Here is an 18,699-nt window from a genome sequence, read left to right on the forward strand (position 1 = left end):
ATAATATGTTAACCATATATACAAATACAAAATATACAAATATATACAAAAAATAAAATAATACTGATAAAAATAAAAATAAAACCATAAATAAAAAATATTATAATACAGCCAAGTAAAATATGAAACTGCTTCTATCGTCCATTCCAGGCTTGTTCAGCCTTCCTTTCATCCGAACTACATCTCTTCGGTGTGTCTGCGTGTGTCCCGTCTCTAAACAGTGACTGGGTGACAACCAGATTCCTCTCAGCTTTCTACGTGAACGGATGTGCTTTCTTCGATCCGCCTGGCTGCCTCTAATGCCGACCATGAAACGTATGTACACGGAGTACGTACCCATAGACCAAAGGATAATCATATATTCTTTCGCCCACCGACGAAATGGTAATCAACACACTTGTAATCGGGCTGCGCTGTATCCCTAAGTAACTCAGACGGCCTTAACGGAAGTGGCAGCAGCTAAAAAAGTGGTATCCAAGTCGAACAAGGGCGAGACTACGCAACTTTGAATGTGAAGAGACACGTCGATGCAGTGCATTTCAGAAGGCTGTCTATGATCCTAGAATTATAATACTGCATTACTGGGACCCGTTGCATCTAAACTCTCCTCATCATATCGTTTCATCTCTCAACTCATCACTAACCCTGATGGGGACCTCCATATTAGGACCACCTCCGAATGAAGACCACCCATCCCCGGGGTAGATGCATCTGAAGAAAACGGACATTTAAATCATCACTAAGAAGTCTCGGTGATGTCAGTTCACCGTACTGAAAGCTATTTTTTGATTGTTACCCGCTTTCTCCCGTTTACACCACCTGTTATGCGTATTTTTAACGAGATGCTGCATTTGCATACTGGAGGCTTGGACTCCATCATGCTCATCCGCACATCTATATACTCAAATTTAGGTCACTACTTGGATATGCTGGCTTGCCTGGCGCACAGTTCTGTGTCTTCCAGCGTCGGGAGCAACGGGGCTATGCTTATTTGCCCTCAGAATTTACGGACACACTCAAACATGTGTGCATCATTACCAGATGTTTTGTCGAGACTTACTGTAAGCCCCACACATGCAGCCATGGTTGCAGTGGGGTTTGTATGAATAAAGTTAGAGAAATTGCATGTCGAGTATGTGCAGTGGTTTGATGTGGTGGAGCTAAGGTACAGGCCCAATGCATGGATGTTAAACAGTTCAGTTCAGCCTATGGCTTTTAAACCATGTACCGAAGGTGATTTGGTTCTAGCTGCTACAGTCAGAGTACAACTGGTTCAGCTGGTGATTGAGTTTCTGCATCGGTAACGGGTGAAGCTGGATAGCAAACAAACTAATTTCGCTAAAGTGAAATCTTTGAATAGCTTAAATATATACTACCTAACTGCTTGGCAATCTCTCCCTGTTTTGTGGCTGTACAAAGGCATAAACTCATGCATAAGTCTCAAGGGCTGACGACGTTTCGTTGCTGTTTCACACCACCTGCTTTGACACTGACTATCCTCCACGTGAGACTAGCTATCCTTGGACAGTGAATCCGTGCCAGCTTGGCCTCCCGGGCTACACTGCAGCCGCCTTTGCTCGCGTCTAATGAGAAATGACCTGTTGGACAAATGAGGTAGTTCGCGCTGCATTGTTTTACCTTTCCGTACTTCGAACTTGACACTGTTACCTCTCCAGCGGGTTGCACCGGTGCTGTAGCCCTCATTTCTCGAGTTGAGGCTTAATGCTTGACTGCATACCTGTAGTCACCCGGCTGTCCAACTTCCCATTTTCATAAAAACTCGCACTGCTCGAAATACCGAATGCTCTCTGTTTGTTATGTTCCTTTATATACCACTTAACTTTAGCCACGATTCATCGAGACGCACCCTATTCGAGAACTAACCGTCATCTTGTCCACTACATAATGTTCAACTATAGTCATAACACCAAGAGATTTCGATTCACAGGTGACCGAAAATAGCAAGCATCTTTGGAAACTTTCCATCATTTTTTTCTCAGGCGTTCTAGGTTTGGGATCAGCGGGCATTTTTGTGCTGCATGTTCCGCATGCTGCTGAGGAACTTTGCATTGAAGTTGATCGCCTTCCCATGAGCCACTGGTGATGTAATCCAGCCCTTGACTACGAGTGATTGCGAAGTACACAGATTGACTCAGTGCCGATGTTTATCACATCTCCACGGTAAACCAAGAAGAGGGCATTAGAGAAGTTTTGTGAGCGACATTTTAGAGAAAAATACTAAGGCCTACTATATAATGCATTATAAGCAGCCTCCTGGTGAGGCTTTGATTGCAACCAGAGTGTGCCAATCATGGTTACACGTGACGCGGTAAACCATTGCTGTTTCCGGCCGCGTACACAGAAACTTCTGGACCTGAAAACGGTGGCTATCACCTCTTTCTGTAAGATATTTATATTTTATCACTCAGCGCTCAGAATATAATTTGGCTAGGTGGTTAGACGTAGCTGAAATGTGACCTGTGTGTGGACAGATGAAAATTGAAACAATGGACGCAAAAGCGCAGGAAATGGAAGACGGTTGTGCGGTGAGTAACGCACGGAAGCTGTTTCAGGTAATCCTCAGAATACCATATAACAGGCCCTCTATGGATGAGTTGATATTTGAAATCTAGCCTATGGTAAAAATCAACTTCCAAGTCGCTGGGCGAAATGGTTTCAGTGACCATCAAGTTGGCTCTACACCTCTATACCTCTGTTTTTTATTCGGTCCCACCATTTTGGCTGCGAAATCGGGCCCATCCGATCCAAGGATTTTACTTGTTTTCAAAAGTTTCATCACCGGTGTCTCCGTATGTCGTATGTAACTGCTGTCCCCGCTCCAGTACCTTAGCGTTTGGAAAAGACTCGCCAACGTGTAACACAACAGCTTTGTTGCAAATAAGTGAGTGCAAAAGTTACAAGGGGTCTCGCGGTATTTAATGATCCAGGCTGTCTGATCGGCATTAAGTGAACACCTGTCATCGTCGGTCGTGCTTGTGCAAGTTACCCGAATATTTGTCATCGTCGGCCGTTGCTGAGTTATTGACTGCTTCACTGCGTTGGATGTTTGCCGGCTTCCCTACTGTGATTTTGGTGTCTCAGTAATTTGCGGGTATTTTGTAGTTATTTTCAGGAATTTGACCTTCCTCACATCGCATCATAGTAGGACCTAGTTGGCCTCATCAAGCAGTACCTAAGCGGATATTTGGCAACGAATCAGAGTCGTTGGAGCAATAAATTAACTTTACCAAGCTTTAAAGTGGTTATGGCGTGCACAATCCATGTCCTACCTCCACCACTCAAGTTATTGTTGGCGGAAAATTCGCTAGGGACAGTGGATGAAATGGCGCTCACGAAAAGACTGAACCTTACCGTGGTGTGACGGTTTGTGCACCTCAGCGACCCATTGAGCTATACTGGGAGTGCCTCTGTGACACTCACAGAGTCTCTCACACCAGGTTGGTCAATGGTTAGAGGTCTGACAAACACAGTCTCCTGGCTCTCCAGGTTGGAGGTTGGAACATGTAGCGATTTGTTCCGCAGAAATGGTAATGCACTTGCATTTCCCGCCAAACACTCCTGTCTTGCGGTTAAGCTTTTCGGCCAAAGGCTCTGGTTGAGGACCCTAATCGTCCTCCTATCTAGATGTGAGTGCCTTGACAGTATCCCAGCTCACGTACAACCACGAACTGGACATATACAAGTAGATTCATGTCACATGGGTCGTCTGGTGGTGTCATCAACAGGTCGCCTTACTTGCTGCATACAGCAGGGCGGGTAAGCGAAAACAGACTACTGATGACGCATCACTGGAGTCACAGAGAAGGTATATCACTGAGTTTTGCGGGCCACTGATATCTCAGAAGGTGTTGGATGGCGTCGACTAATTTGCAACCAGATGACTAGGAAGTGACTATTCCGTCATCGAGAAGAAACTCTATTAGGTAATCCAGTACCATTTCCCTTCTGTGCCCAGTTTTTTATTCCTCAAGTGCACCTTGTGGCTTACAGCAGTGAAGTATCAATGTCAGGGGTGTCGTTGTTTCTGATAATGCTGTCAGTCAAACTGACTGCTGTATGATCTCATCCTTCCGCCTTGCGCGCACGTGATCGTCCTTTCTCTAATCTCATAACCAGACCACCTAACTAAAGTTCGCCTGTTGCACACTCAGATTATGTCCGTTGAGGTTCGCGAAAGGCTCTGAGTGAGTCTCAATGATGATGCCATACTTCAACGTGGTGCTCAGTTGTATTTATCTTAATGCACCTCCGGAGTGTAGGCGCCTGATTCTAAGAGCATAGGACTTCTCACCCTTCCATTCACTCCCCAGTTTTTATTTCTTCATGATTGTACTACAGTTAAGTGCCAGTATGTGTTACAGGTGTGTTGCTGTGGGTGATACTGATAGTGGTCTTGATCCTTATTTAATATCCAACTAATATCTATTTGTAGCTCTTTACCTGGGGGGGGGTGCTTGTGAAAACAGTCTCATGAACTTGGACGTCTGCATCCAACGGTCATATGTCCCGCTGATGAGTCTTCTCAATCGGCGTCCTGCGTTGAAGCCTGTCATTCAATATGCGGAGGATCGTACCGCATACTAGAGCAGATACCAGGTATTGCTGAGGTGTACTCACTCTCAATCCTCCCCCTCGAAATACCTCGGTGATTAGAGCCCCAGCTTACGGACCGGTAAGCACGTGGTTGGAACTCTCGACTGCTTCCGTCTGCAGGCTTGGACATCCTGGTAGTATCACTGCCGTCGTGCGTCCAGTTGACATGGCAGCTAGGCACCGGAAGGATGCTACAGCAGAACGATTTTTTCGATACATCCGCATGTGATCAGTCTATGGTCTTGTAGTAGTTGGCCACATTCTTGGTCTACCATAATCTCAATGGAGTCATTTCTCTTTGAGGTTAGTCGCCTGATGACGCCGCTCACATTGCAAACTCATACATGTGCCATATTGAAGTGCAGCGCAACAGAGCTTGCCTAATTGTTCCATACATTCCTTTTGCTTTGCCTTCCAGGGACGCTGTTGTGAAAAGACCGTGTCCGATCTTAAAATCACCCGCGAAGAGCAGGACGCCTACGCCAAACTATCGTACGAGCGCAGCCAAACTGCAGCTAAAGATGGTATCTTCGTCTCAGAAATCACTCCAGTACAAATAGCGAACAAGAAGTCTCCAACAGGGTTTGATGAAGTCTCCGAAGATGAGGAGTACAAACGGGTCGATTTTCAGCGATTTCCCACTCTGAAGCCGGCATTCGTTCGCGCGGAGGATGGTGGGACGATAACTGCCGCCAATGCAAGCACTCTTAACGATGGAGGTGCCGCAGCTATCCTTGCCTCTGCCAGCTATGCCGCCAAAGATCGGACGCTGAAGCCTCTGGCACGGATTGTCGGTACGTTGGTCACAGGTTTGCTTTATTTGTTAGGTATTAGTTGCTCTCTATTCAGCGTGTTGGGTGGCGCTGATTTCCTCAGAAATAGATACGTTTGGCGTGGTGTGCATCTCTAGCCTTCGTATAACAAGGCCTATTCTGTAACGCATCAGAAGAAATGAAGGAGAACAGCTGAAGTGCAGCTGACTCATGCTCCTGTCATCATTGGTTTGGAATCATTGTTTAGTTACTTCTCCTCCACAGGCTACCAACCAGCTTGTAACGCTTGATCCACCTCCCCACTCTTCATTTGAGTGGCAACACCACCACGAGGAGGCGGTGGTTAGGGCTCTGCCACGTTTTGAAGTCTTTTGCGATTACTGTACTGAGATGGCTCAGTGGTTAGAGCGCGAATTTACTGACCGCAAGGTCCATGATTCGAACCCGGCTCTCCCTCTCGATTTCCCCTGTCTAGGCTTGGGCAGCCTGGCATTATCCCAGCCCTTGTGCTTCCTTCTGGTGACATGGCAGCTAGGCACCTGACGGGTGCTACAGCTGAACGATGATGATGATTCTACTGAGCTCCAAATGACGAATTTATTCCTTTCACCTGGCCATACTCAGACTTTTCGGGAAACCAGCTAAAAAAATGTACTCGATTCAGTCATTCGTCTGCATGACCACTTGGTGGGCCCAGTACTGACTGGTTCTATGCAGGCCTGCTACAACTTGATCACGCTAGCAAACCTACACGTTAAACATTCATTTCTCGAGACATCCGGTTACAAGACACTTTCTCACCGAGTCGAGTCATCGAGCTTACAAGTAAGGCCGTGTCGTTGAAGTAGCCCCCTAAATCACTCATGCTGTAAAACATGGAGGTCGTGTTCGCCAGCTATCCTTGCCTCTGCCAGCTATGCCGCCAAAGATCGGACGCTGAAGCCTCTGGCACGGATTGTCGGTACGTTGGTCACAGGTTTGCTTTATTTGTTAGGTATTAGTTGCTCTCTATTCAGCGTGTTGGGTGGCGCTGATTTCCTCAGAAATAGATACGTTTGGCGTGGTGTGCATCTCTAGCCTTCGTATAACAAGGCCTATTCTGTAACGCATCAGAAGAAATGAAGGAGAACAGCTGAAGTGCAGCTGACTCATGCTCCTGTCATCATTGGTTTGGAATCATTGTTTAGTTACTTCTCCTCCACAGGCTACCAACCAGCTTGTAACGCTTGATCCACCTCCCCACTCTTCATTTGAGTGGCAACACCACCACGAGGAGGCGGTGGTTAGGGCTCTGCCACGTTTTGAAGTCTTTTGCGATTACTGTACTGAGATGGCTCAGTGGTTAGAGCGCGAATTTACTGACCGCAAGGTCCATGATTCGAACCCGGCTCTCCCTCTCGATTTCCCCTGTCTAGGCTTGGGCAGCCTGGCATTATCCCAGCCCTTGTGCTTCCTTCTGGTGACATGGCAGCTAGGCACCTGACGGGTGCTACAGCTGAACGATGATGATGATTCTACTGAGCTCCAAATGACGAATTTATTCCTTTCACCTGGCCATACTCAGACTTTTCGGGAAACCAGCTAAAAAAATGTACTCGATTCAGTCATTCGTCTGCATGACCACTTGGTGGGCCCAGTACTGACTGGTTCTATGCAGGCCTGCTACAACTTGATCACGCTAGCAAACCTACACGTTAAACATTCATTTCTCGAGACATCCGGTTACAAGACACTTTCTCACCGAGTCGAGTCATCGAGCTTACAAGTAAGGCCGTGTCGTTGAAGTAGCCCCCTAAATCACTCATGCTGTAAAACATGGAGGTCGTGTTCGCCGATCGTTTGAATAATAGTACTACTACGTACTTAGGATAGTTTTGTGAACATCTACTCAGTCCCCGACCTTAAAAACCCATCAACCCCAGCACATCTTCTATAATCACTCGTCTGCCCCGACCGTGGCGTGTCGCACCTTGTTGCGGCAGCCTTGTCACCACGGACAACGTCGTGCACGTTGTGGAAAGTGGATTCGTTGTAGGTCTCAATCTGTCAGCCTAATCCAGGAAGCTATGCCCTCAATCTTCGTGTTGCTTAACTGCACAACTCTATTTGGCGTCATATCTTACCAAGGCAACAAAATGGCGCGGCACAATCTGACAAGAGGTGAGATTTTTTACCTAGTCAAATTTCCATCGACCCGAAGTGAACCTTTCCTGAATATTTCCTAAATGTTTCGTTTGGTACTATAGTTGTGATACCACAACTGTCTAGATGTAACATCCAACTCAGCATTGCTTAAAACTTGTCGGTCAGTCGCGGGCTGCTAATTTTTCATGGTTGTTCCATGAGAAACTTAACCTTATTTGTTATCAGATTATATACGTCTTCAAAAGGCGGAGGCACTTATTCCTCTCCAGAATGAGACAGACTTTCAGCTTGTTTTCTCCGGGGCCCAGGCGCAACGGGTATTTAATCCATAGTTTGCTTCCAGATTCTCACTCACCGTATAGGAAAGCAGGTTCTATAGTCATGGTTTCGATGTCTAATGCGCACATTTTACCACATAGAATGCCCGTGTATTAATTCTAATCCGTTTTCCATTGTTTTTATGACTGGGCTTTTCCTGTGTTTCCGTTTCCACTGTCTAGCATACGCGGACGCGGCAACCGACACAATTGACTTTTCTATTGCTCCACATCTAGCGGTTGAAAAACTGCTCACAATTACGGGTGTTAAAAAAGAGGATATTGTCCTGTGGGAGATTAACGAGGCGTTTTCTGCGGTTGTGTTGGCCAATATGCATCTCCTGGGGTTAGATGTGAAAAATGTCAATGTGCACGGTGGAGCTGTGAGTTGCGGTCACCCGGTTGGGTAAGTCACGCTCTACAATGAGCAAACTTCTCTCATGTGACACGTACCACTTTGATTTGGAAGGGGGAACGACGCAGTCAGCTATATCATGTAACCGCTCGACACACATTCTCTGTCGTCCGGACCCAGCGCAACAGGTGATCGTTGGAGAAGTTACTATCCTACTTTTAGCTTGTTCCTCGCTCTCTGCCAGATATCATTCTTTCGCAGTTTGACTAGGAGTTATTAGCATGTCCGCCTGTGGTCACGCCTAAACGCATGGAGTTCCTACGGGGTTTCCAGCCCCCCGCGAAGAATATGGCGTGAGTTCTAGCGGGGAAATCGTGAAGACCTCTCAGTACTCTGTTGGACTACATCACCTTACCTTTCGCATTACCGAATAGTGACCTGTTTCCTGCTAACCCGCACTAGGAAAGAATTAGAATGGAAAACGTCTCCTTTGGTAAACAGTGGTTAGGCATTCGTAGTACGTGTCCTAACTGCCTTAATGTATAAGCTTAATTCGCTTCCATAACGATTGTGCTGCACTATCTAGTCCCTGCAGGCAACGATTGCTTGTTATGCTACGAAGCTATCCAATATTTGAAAACGTCTGATGCTTTGAGCTCGAAGCGGTCACTTAGCCCAACTTTGAAGTATGATCGTTCAGTTCGGTTCGGTTTTACAGCTCACAAGCTGTGCATGGAATTGCAGTTTCCGGTTGCTACAGCTTCGTTCGCTTAGGATAAGGCGAATGAAGGAGTGAGAGCGAGGCGTTGATGGCAATGGCCCAACCTGTGTGTTGATGACAAGTGGACCCGTTTGTCCATTATGCCAGAAAATTCAGAGCTATGCAGTGAAAGCGATAGCTTTGCTGTAAGAGCGCAATTGGCTGCGTCGCAGCTGTCAGTGTCACTCGGGCAAAGAGGGCTCCGCTAGGCAAGCAGTCTTCTGGTATGCGGAGTACGTGGTCCAACCAGTGTAACCTGTAGAGTGTGACCAACTGAGCTGTTGAGATGGAGTAAAACACCTGTCGTATTGCAGTATTGATCTGGTGTTTTCACCAAACCAATGCAGCGATCCGGAGGCACCGATAGTCAAGCACAGAGTATCTGAAGGTCTTCCGCATGCGCCAGCATTGTACACTCTACCGTCGACAGTCGAGCTTATCTCACGACGACATAACTGCCAGAGGTTAGCGAACCCTGTCCTGGTCTCCCTAATTCGGAAGATGATTTCACCTTTCGTCAGTACACCGGGACTTATGCAACTACCCAGCTATTGGAACGTATGTAGCACGTTGAATGGCTCACCTGAAGACGTGAGGCGTCGGTTGGATGCCATCCAATCTTGCAGTAAGGATTCACATTTTAACGATGCGAAGGAGAACAATACCATTGGCGTAGTTAATGCCCCGAGAGTGTTTCGATCATGAAGTGTTAGATACAGGTCATGATAACTCAATTGGCATATGGTTTGCGAGTTTGAAGAAAAAGGCGTCAGAAGACAACTTTGCCCAGCACCACGAGATGCATTGAACTCGGGAGAGAAGTTGCCGTAGACACGTATGCCTCCACAGAAATAGGGATATAGGGACACTCTTCGTCGCAGACCCAGCTATTGTTTCTGATGCTTACTAGAGTCAGAATCATACCTAAAATTAAAAAAAAACTATTGGCTGCCGAATTAGGTGATGCGATTCCAGCATTTGTCGCAAAGATAATATATATGAACGATGCAATCCTAGTCCCGATGAAACCCAGCTTGATTCTCGTGAATCTGACATCCCGGATGACGTATTAACCTGCGCAGGCTAATACCAGAAAACACCCTTTTTGAATATGAGGAAGACGATCATTGTGTCGGTTGTCCTCATTGAATATTATGGAGTAGCCGCACGGACCTCACCACGTGTGAAGGGTGCAGGATGCGGACCGTCTGGACCTGGTGTTTTGTTGCGCCGAAGCAATGAAACCTCACGACCTTACTTCCGTCATTGATGGTGGACTGATATCGATGTTCCACTCGAGTCCACTTAGTCCGCTAACTTCACGTGCGTATATCTGCTGTCACGGATGAATACAATGTAGTGTTCTTAGTGCTTCCCTCGTTTCGAGCAAACAATGCCAGTCGCGCTAACGGTTCGTCGGCATATAAAGTGTTTTCAACGCTCCCCGAATGTTTAGGGTCTGGGGCAATTCATAAAGTTCAGTTTATTTCATGGTTTCATGACTCGGTGCCATGTAGCATAATAATTTTGCTTGCGGATGCATCACTATCATCGGAGCAACAACATCAATGTTGACACTGATGCTTCACTGCCCTACAACCATAATTATCGACAAACTTATTTGCATATCAACCGGGTAAAGTTCAGCTGGATCTCTCGTTTATGACTGAATGTACTGCACAAAGGCCGCCTAATGTTTCAGTCGGCACGGTATTCGAGATACCGCAATATATTTTCATAAGGGAAGTGAGTGAAAAGAAGAAAAAATAGTGGGTGAGGGAAGAAACTGACCAGATTCTGAATTACCACAGCAACCATCCGAACTGTCACAAGCGGAGCTGTGTTCGAACTCTATTCAAGCGGATAGAGACACATTGCAACACAACAGAGGCGAAGAAAAAAGAAGAACGAAGACTCTTCGAGACATTCCGAAATAACGGCTACCCGAGGAATTTCATATGGAGGTGTTTACGAGACCAACATCAGGCTGATCCGTCAACACAACCAGAACAGAGGAAGATTGCGCTGCCGTATATCAGAAACGTGATGGAGATGACTGCACGACACCTACGGCAACATGGAATTACAGTCGCCTTTAAACCTACAAACACGTTGAGAAGAACCCTCTCGAAACCAAAGGGAATTTTGGATGCTTTGAAGAAGACTAACGTGGTCTACAAACTTGAATGCAACGACTGCGACAAACATTATGTTGGCAAAACGGGAAGAAAACTTGCTACGAGAATACACGAACACAAGCTTGCCAGTAGAAGACATGACCCTATATCACTCGTCTCAATCCACGAAGACGGAGAAGGACACACGTTCATTTGGGACAATGTTCAAATACTCGCTCACGCAAGAACAAAACGAGAACGAGAATTTGCCGAGGCGTGGTACTCCACACAAAAATCGATCAATAAACACATCGACATTGACCCAGTCTATCAGCCGTTACGAGCTAAAGAACCACACGGTCATGGGACTCGGAGCTAAGAAACCTAACGGCAACCAACGGAGTAATTGGGTCAAAGGAAGACAATCACGAAAAACAGAAGACCGATCAAATGAGCAAAACCCACCCAACAAAGCAAGAAGGAAACGACCGAATCACAGCATGACAACCACATACAGAACTGCTGAATTGTATGCACCCAACGAACCAACCAGACACAGGAGGTTGAGACCACGTGATATTCACAGAAGATCAATCAAACTACATGACGACCGTCTCCAGAACTACCAAATACTGTTTAGAAGCTATATAATCACAGGCAGAAGAGGAGGAATCCACCCACTCAACCCTGCACTGACGATGTCATCTCGATTGGTGATGAAACGGTTGCAATCCAACTGCCAAGCTAGGCGAACAGACCAACAACCAGGAAGAAACTGATGCTGACCGGTGTCAAGTATTCTGAAGTGCTTACACCTCCAATCGCCCAGTCGAACAATATAGAAAGAAACGGACAGCATGAATGCCACTGAAATCGATCAGCCGTCTTTTCTCCAGCCAAGCATATGTGGAGTCACGGGGGGTCCCATCATGGAAGGCGTACTGCACCAACAATCCACAAACGTCTCGTGATTTCTTTCACACCCTTCCACCAAAACATTCGTGGTCCACCTTGCGGTTTGTACCATTCTGAAGGAGGCACGGAGAACAATACTCGTCTCAGTAGACGGCGTTTTGGCATGTGTGGCATATGACCCAGCCACCGCAGTTGATGGTGCTGGATATTTTCCGCGATTGAAGTACCTGCCGCACAACCAAATACCTGTTTCCTTATTACTTCGTTGCTAATGTGCTGACGTTATCCAAAACCAGCAACCATGGTAAAAAAAAACTGAAGACGCTTCACATCCTCTGTCCGCTCGGGCCACGTCTCGCACCCTCACAGCAACACAGCTCTCACAATAGCCTGGTACATGCGGTCCTCGAGACCCGGTTAAATGCCTTTGTAACACCACAAATGACGCAAATTGGCAAACGTCACTCGGGCCTTTGAGATTCGTGTCCCGACTCATCAGACACACTTCTGTCAGAGCTAATACAACTATCAACGTGTACAAAATTCCCCACAACCTCCAGTGATTCTCCTTGAATTGTATGCGGTACATTCAGAGACTACACATTCTTAAGCATGACTTTGCCCTTGGAAGGTGCAAGTTGCGTGCCGAAAGTTGGTATGTCGGTGTTCAGTCTGTTCACCCGGGGGCTTTTGCTTCGTATTGGTTTTCAAAGATGAGGGCGATGTCTTCTGTTTACTACAGGTCGACAAGGTTCTCACTAGCAACCATTTGAAACCCGGGAGGTTGAAGGCCTCCGAGCCCCCGGCTCATTATTTCAGCGATTGGTTTGAACAAGAATAGATAGAGTGGACACCACTTTTTGTAGGGAAGAATTCTGGAGAGCGCACCATGCACTCTTACACGCCCAAAAGTACATAAGTGTAGCGATCGGATTATGTTCACGAACGTCTGGGGTATATTTTGTTGGGTAAGTGCAGTTAAAAGACGCGACCGATCGACAGGATCGAACGGATCCTTCAAGTCGAGGAACGCTAAGATTGCGGGTCCTCTGTATATGGGGCGTTGGTCCAACACCTGACGGGGTGTGAAGATGTGGTCGACGCCACTTCTACCTAGTCGAAAACCCGCTTGATTCCCAAGAGTCAAGGTTTCGCGTGCGACCATAAGACGCCGAGGAATCAGTAACTTCAGAAGCCGTTACAATTGCAGTCAAACTAATACCTCTGTAGTTGCTACATTTACTGTGAGTGCTTTTTTTGAAAATGGACAATATTATCGAATCACTCTAGTTGTTTGGGATGGTCTCACAGATGGACCCAAATGAGCTAGACAGACACTGACCAAGAAACACATCACCATCCTTTTCTTCTTATGCAAGTGGCATCTCTTAGTTTCACTGATCCCAACTTGTCCGGAGGCAAGCTGCTCTAGATAGCCGACCAGTATGTCGATGGTACTGATGTTTCGCCAGCTGATTACACAGCTAATGAAGGCAGCTCCTGATTGGTCAGTATGTCAGCCAATCGGGATCGAACGTTCACACTCATCCCGTCAGAGGGATCTTAACGTGACTTTGTAGTGGTTTCCTAAATAACTCTATCGGTAAAGTTGCAGTGGCTTTTGTTACTTCCATAAAAGCTTTTCAAGCTACTGTGCTTTTTGATTCATCATAGTGGGCGAAATAGGAAGCCAGGACCGCCATAGCAGTTGCACTACTGTTAAGACATTACACAACTTTTCAGTAATCACGACCTACTTGTTGGTGTTGGTATTAAATGTTTAAGTTCCACATTCACTGCCCCTCACGCTGCTTCTGTTTTTTCACCACTTTTAATGCGCTTCATATCGCATAATCTTACTGTCACCCATTGCACATTCCCTAACCTCCACAGGATGTCCGGAGCAAGAATAACTAACCATTTGGCGTTACATTTGAAACCAGGCGAAAAAGGGATCGCGTCGATTTGCAATGGCGGTGGCGGTGCTTCGGCGATTATGCTTGAGGGCATATGAATGAAGATTATCCAGACTGGTTTACATATCCTTCGTGATTTACAGTAACATTTGCTAATGCTTTTTATCCGTTCTTTGAATTTTTTCGACCCACCTTCCCAGCTTATTTACTACGACATTTTTAATTTGTTACCTACCGGTGAGAACTAGGCTGTTATCGGTTGGGCTATTTATTACGCACACTACGAGGTTGAAAGTGTGACGACAGAAGGGTTTGAAGGGGATTACTTGGGGGTCGAGAGTTGTTGGTGCAGTACGCTCTCCAGGATGAAGTCCCCATAATCCTCTTGCGATGCTAGGCTGGAGACACTGCATGAAATAGTAGCTAATTGATGTAGGTAGCGCCTGCTGTCGATTCCTTTCCGGGCTGATTGTGCATTTGGAGAGGCAGGTACTATGAGTACACAGTTGATGATAGCCATAATATAACTCAAAAGATATATGCACTGATAGGTGTTTACTCCCTGTCCCCTGCGCGCGTGTGTATGTGTGTGGTGGCTGTGTCGTGTCTTCCTATATATAGGAAGGTTTAACGTGTGTATAATACCTGGAATCGCTCGGACGTCTACAAGATGGGAACTAACTTGTTGTCAGCTTAGGTTCCAAGCTGGACAGGGTTTTGTCCCGTGTGCTGAGTGTTTGCGGAACAAAGGAGCCGCGTGATCTAGTGATCTTCCTTGTAGTGACAAGGAAGAGACTGTTATAGTAACACGAGGTCCATCACTCATCCGCTCTTTTTTGTCCTTTTAACTTCAAAGTACTAATTAAATCACTCAGCTGCAGCACCCTTCCGGGGCCTAGCTGCCACGCCACCTGAAGGAAGCACGAGGACTGGGATACTGCCAGGTTGCCCAAGCCTAGACAGGGGACGTCGAGAGGCAGAGGCCAGGTCGACCAAGCACATAAACTTAGTGGTCGTTCGGCAGCGAAGTATCACTGTCAACACTGAAGTTCCTCTCTCTGACGACGATGACTATTTATTGAACGGTTTATATGAAACCGTTTAGCCATGCACAATGCCTGATAGCCTGACTGCTGAGTCACCTGTGACAGTGTCTGCTTGTTTCTAACTTCATTCATAGTCACCGTCATCATCAAGAACAGCACACCAGTTATGGATACTTATACTAAACTGTCATGCGTGAATCCTCAGTTTAGACAATGATTGGTGTGCCCGTAGAGTTGGAGGTAGCTAGGTGGTTAAGGTGTGAACTTACAAACCGAAAGGTTCGCGGTTCAAACCGAACCTCGGTTTCGACTATCTGGAAGTGTCCTCGTGCTTCCTTCGGGTGGCTTTGCAGCAGACACTAAAAGGGTTTTACAGCTGGATGGTTAGATCATATGCACCACTCAATCTTCTTTCGAATCTGGTTTCTAAAAATATCTCGTTATGTGGTCATTGATTGGCAATTAACCTCAAACACGCTATCTAGGTGCGTGTCACTATCTGGTTAGGTCGTCGTTGGGCTTTTGTTCATGACAAGATGCCTTGTGGTAGCTTAGCAGATGGACACCGTACACTATCCACTTCGATTATGTTTAGGAATCTTCAGTGTTGTAGTAACGTAAACCTTGTACTAGGGATTCACAAGCAGTCTCACTTTACCGAAAATCATGGATCTTCGCTCGAGAACATCGGAGCAAAAGAACTGCATGTGATGCCTCATTCTCATGCATTTGAATGTTTGTTCAAATGACCAATGTTTGCTAGCTACGTGCCAAAACGGGGTTGCAACAGAATGAGTTGATTTGATCTTAGCTAAGCCCATAGACGAGTAGTATCCAGGCTAGGACCACTAGGCGTTTTTGAGGCTTCCTAGGTTATCTTTTGTATAAAAACGCCTCGCATAATGAAAAAAACCTAGCTGAACATGTAAGCAGATGAGAGGGTATTCCGTATCTATTTGCGGTTAGTTCGTCCGAGTCTTTAATTCTTCTCTTCTGAAGTAAACCAATTCGGACTCTCAATACTTGTCCAGTTTCGTCGGAATAGTTGATGGGGTGCTCAGCTGCCTGACTGATTCGGACAGAAAAGCGGCGCACAGGTGAGGAACCGGTGTATCCAGTTCCGACGTGATTGCGAAGTTTGACACAAAGTGGGTCAACAGCATGAGAGTACGAGTGTGATGGTGTATGGACACCAATCGCCCGTCGATACACAGAAATGTAAGAACAATAGCGCGTGAAAGTGCCGGCCTACTGTCAGCCGCAAGTTCAGACTCCGTACTGATTCTGCTATTTGCATGTGACTCAGCCGATTGTCAAACAAAAGTGATGGTAATGTTATCGATGGTTCATGGAATGACATCAACATGTTCTATTGAGTGTATCACAGACATGCAACTCTGGCTTCAACGAAACTGTGTGAAAGAAGAAACAATTTCTTCGTCCGAGCATCAAGCTACCTTTTTAGAATGAAGCTTAAGTTCCGTGCCTAAACGAACTGATTATTAGTTTGATCAGAATACAACGAACTACACACCGAATGTCGACGGTGAGGACGGCAAATTGTATCTTAATCTTTAGCAAGTGTTATTTCTATTATTGGGTGAACCGTGGTTACAGATTGTGTGAGAACCATCTCCCGACCGACCGACTCCGTCGGTCGCACACAGTTTTATCCGAACTACATCGGCACTCAGTATTGACAGTATTACAGCCGTGCAAGCTAACTGACAAGCTGCGAGCAAATCAACGACCAATACACCGGAACTGCATACCGCTGTTGAACTGCGACCAGCAACAGTCATGGGCTGAACTGTCGTGATGAAAATGGAGCATGAAACGGATACCAACATAAAGGTGTTAGCAGTGCTTCATGCTGTTGGTTTGAGTGACTAGGTCACCCATACTGATTTGATGCTCGTTCAGCTGTAACACCCTTTCGGTGTTTAGCTGCCATGTCACCAACCGTGTTACCCAATCATAGAGCGGAGCAGTCGGAATATCAGTGTTGGGTTCGAGCCATGTACTTTCCGGCCAGTGAGTTAACGGTTGAGCAGCCTCGAGCTTGCTGGTTCGATTCTGTAACGGTTGATTCAGCGACAAACACGAAAGCTGATCTCTCGTAAAAAGCTTTAATTACAGAAAAACCTATCAAGACTCCGGTAAATATTGTCTGGAGTGTCTTATAGGTTCGAAGCAATCCGTGTTGGGTATTATGACGGATGCATCAGCGATGATACCGGTAGATGATACGGTCAAACAGCATCTTTATTCGATCTACAATCATAGTAGCGTGACGATCGAAATATCCAACCACTGTCAAAAGTTAAAAAGAAATCGTCCAGTTGTAGCCTTTTTGGTGCCTAGCTGCCATGCCACACGAAGGAGGTACGAGGGCTGGGATACTGCCAGGTTGCCCAAGCCTAGACAGGGTAAGTCGAGTGGCAGAGGTCGGCTTCGAACCACAGACCTTCCGGTCCATCTCACCACCCACTGTCAAAAGTGCGCAGCTCGTACACAAGGCGTTCAATGATTGAGAACTGGCACCCTAAGAAGGCTTGCGTCCAAGTGTGTCAATCTCATTAGAAATGGAAACCAATTTTATCGGAAGTTAGAATAACGGGTGGAGTCCGGATAACGAGTCAGCCGGATGCTCGGGGTAAGTGCACCACTTGACAATAATAAATGTTCGCGACGCGAAGGAAATTGGTGGCCTTCTGCGTGAGCGCTGCTTTCACAACACTGCATAAGGGAGTTTCTTCCAATGTGATCTCCCTTCGGGGTAATAGAGCATTCGAAATGAAAGATGAAACATTTTCTGGCTCAAAAATGACATATTTATGCCACATGTAGAAACCGCACTGGAAGTATCGTGTGTCACCGACCCTAATTTATTGGTCGGCTTGTTCACCGAGCTGGGCAGAATGGAACTATTCGTCACCAAAAAGGGGACACCGCCAGAGCTTTATTGGAAGGCGTACTGGAGCATCGTGGTTATCCACTATTGTATATCACTTCAAAGGATTTGTCTCGAAAACAAACTCGTTACAAGATTGAGGTGTGCACGTGAGTGTATTCGTAGAGCTCTTTCTCGACTCCTTGTTCAGCACCGACTGAAGCATTGTGCACTGGCCGTTAATTCAGCTAACCGGTGATATGATTACTGCTGACATCCTGGCCGATGTTTACATTTCTCGGTAAGCGGAGCGAAACAGACCTTCAGAATAACATGTAGCCGAGATGGCTGGAGTTCGAATTTACTGACCGAAAAGTCCGTGGTTCGAACCCGACCTCTTCCTGTCTAGGCCTGGATAACTTGGCAATATCCAAACGTGAACGTCTTTTGTAAGCAGATACGAAATTCCTCAGGCGGCTCGTCCGTTCAGCAAACCATTCACGGGTAAGCAACCCTCCGTACGTTTCAATCGCCCACCAGCAATTCGCCCCTACTTTACACCGCTGGTTTCCTGGGACACTGATTTGGCAGCATCAAGAGCGTTTCAGCAATCTCCCACTAGGTCGCCAACAGGTGTGAGCATACTGGTTTTATTTTGTTTGGTTTACGCTACTAAGCACTTGTCCGATGTATTTTCTAGAAACAAATCCCCCTCGTATCCTCGTTTACTGACTGAGTGGGGTTTCGCTCAGACTGGCTCGAAAATGGCTCCACACCGCGAGGAAATTGAAAAATAGAGGTTTCAAAATGAGCCTCTGGTAGTTTAGGGTGAGATTGAGAGTGAATTT

At 46.4% G+C, this 18,699-nt stretch overlaps 1 protein-coding gene across 1 annotated transcript in view; it reads left to right on the top strand.

The window, feature by feature from the left end:
* The window catches only part of T265_14884 (hypothetical protein), a gene marked incomplete at both ends in the record, with an annotated part of 26,381 nt that extends 11,364 nt beyond the window's left edge, over positions 1–15,017 (top strand). Inside the window, 4 exons of the mRNA XM_009175662.1 lie at positions 5,033–5,408; positions 8,033–8,255; positions 13,890–13,978; positions 14,788–15,017. Coding sequence (XP_009173926.1) covers positions 5,033–5,408; positions 8,033–8,255; positions 13,890–13,978; positions 14,788–15,017 — 918 coding nt within the window. The remainder of the gene's footprint in view (positions 1–5,032; positions 5,409–8,032; positions 8,256–13,889; positions 13,979–14,787) is intronic.
* Between the last annotated feature and the right edge of the window lie 3,682 nt (positions 15,018–18,699).

The sequence above is a fragment of the Opisthorchis viverrini genome, assembly GCF_000715545.1.
Source record: "Opisthorchis viverrini unplaced genomic scaffold opera_v5_290, whole genome shotgun sequence".
Taxonomy (NCBI): Eukaryota; Metazoa; Platyhelminthes; class Trematoda; order Opisthorchiida; family Opisthorchiidae; genus Opisthorchis; species Opisthorchis viverrini.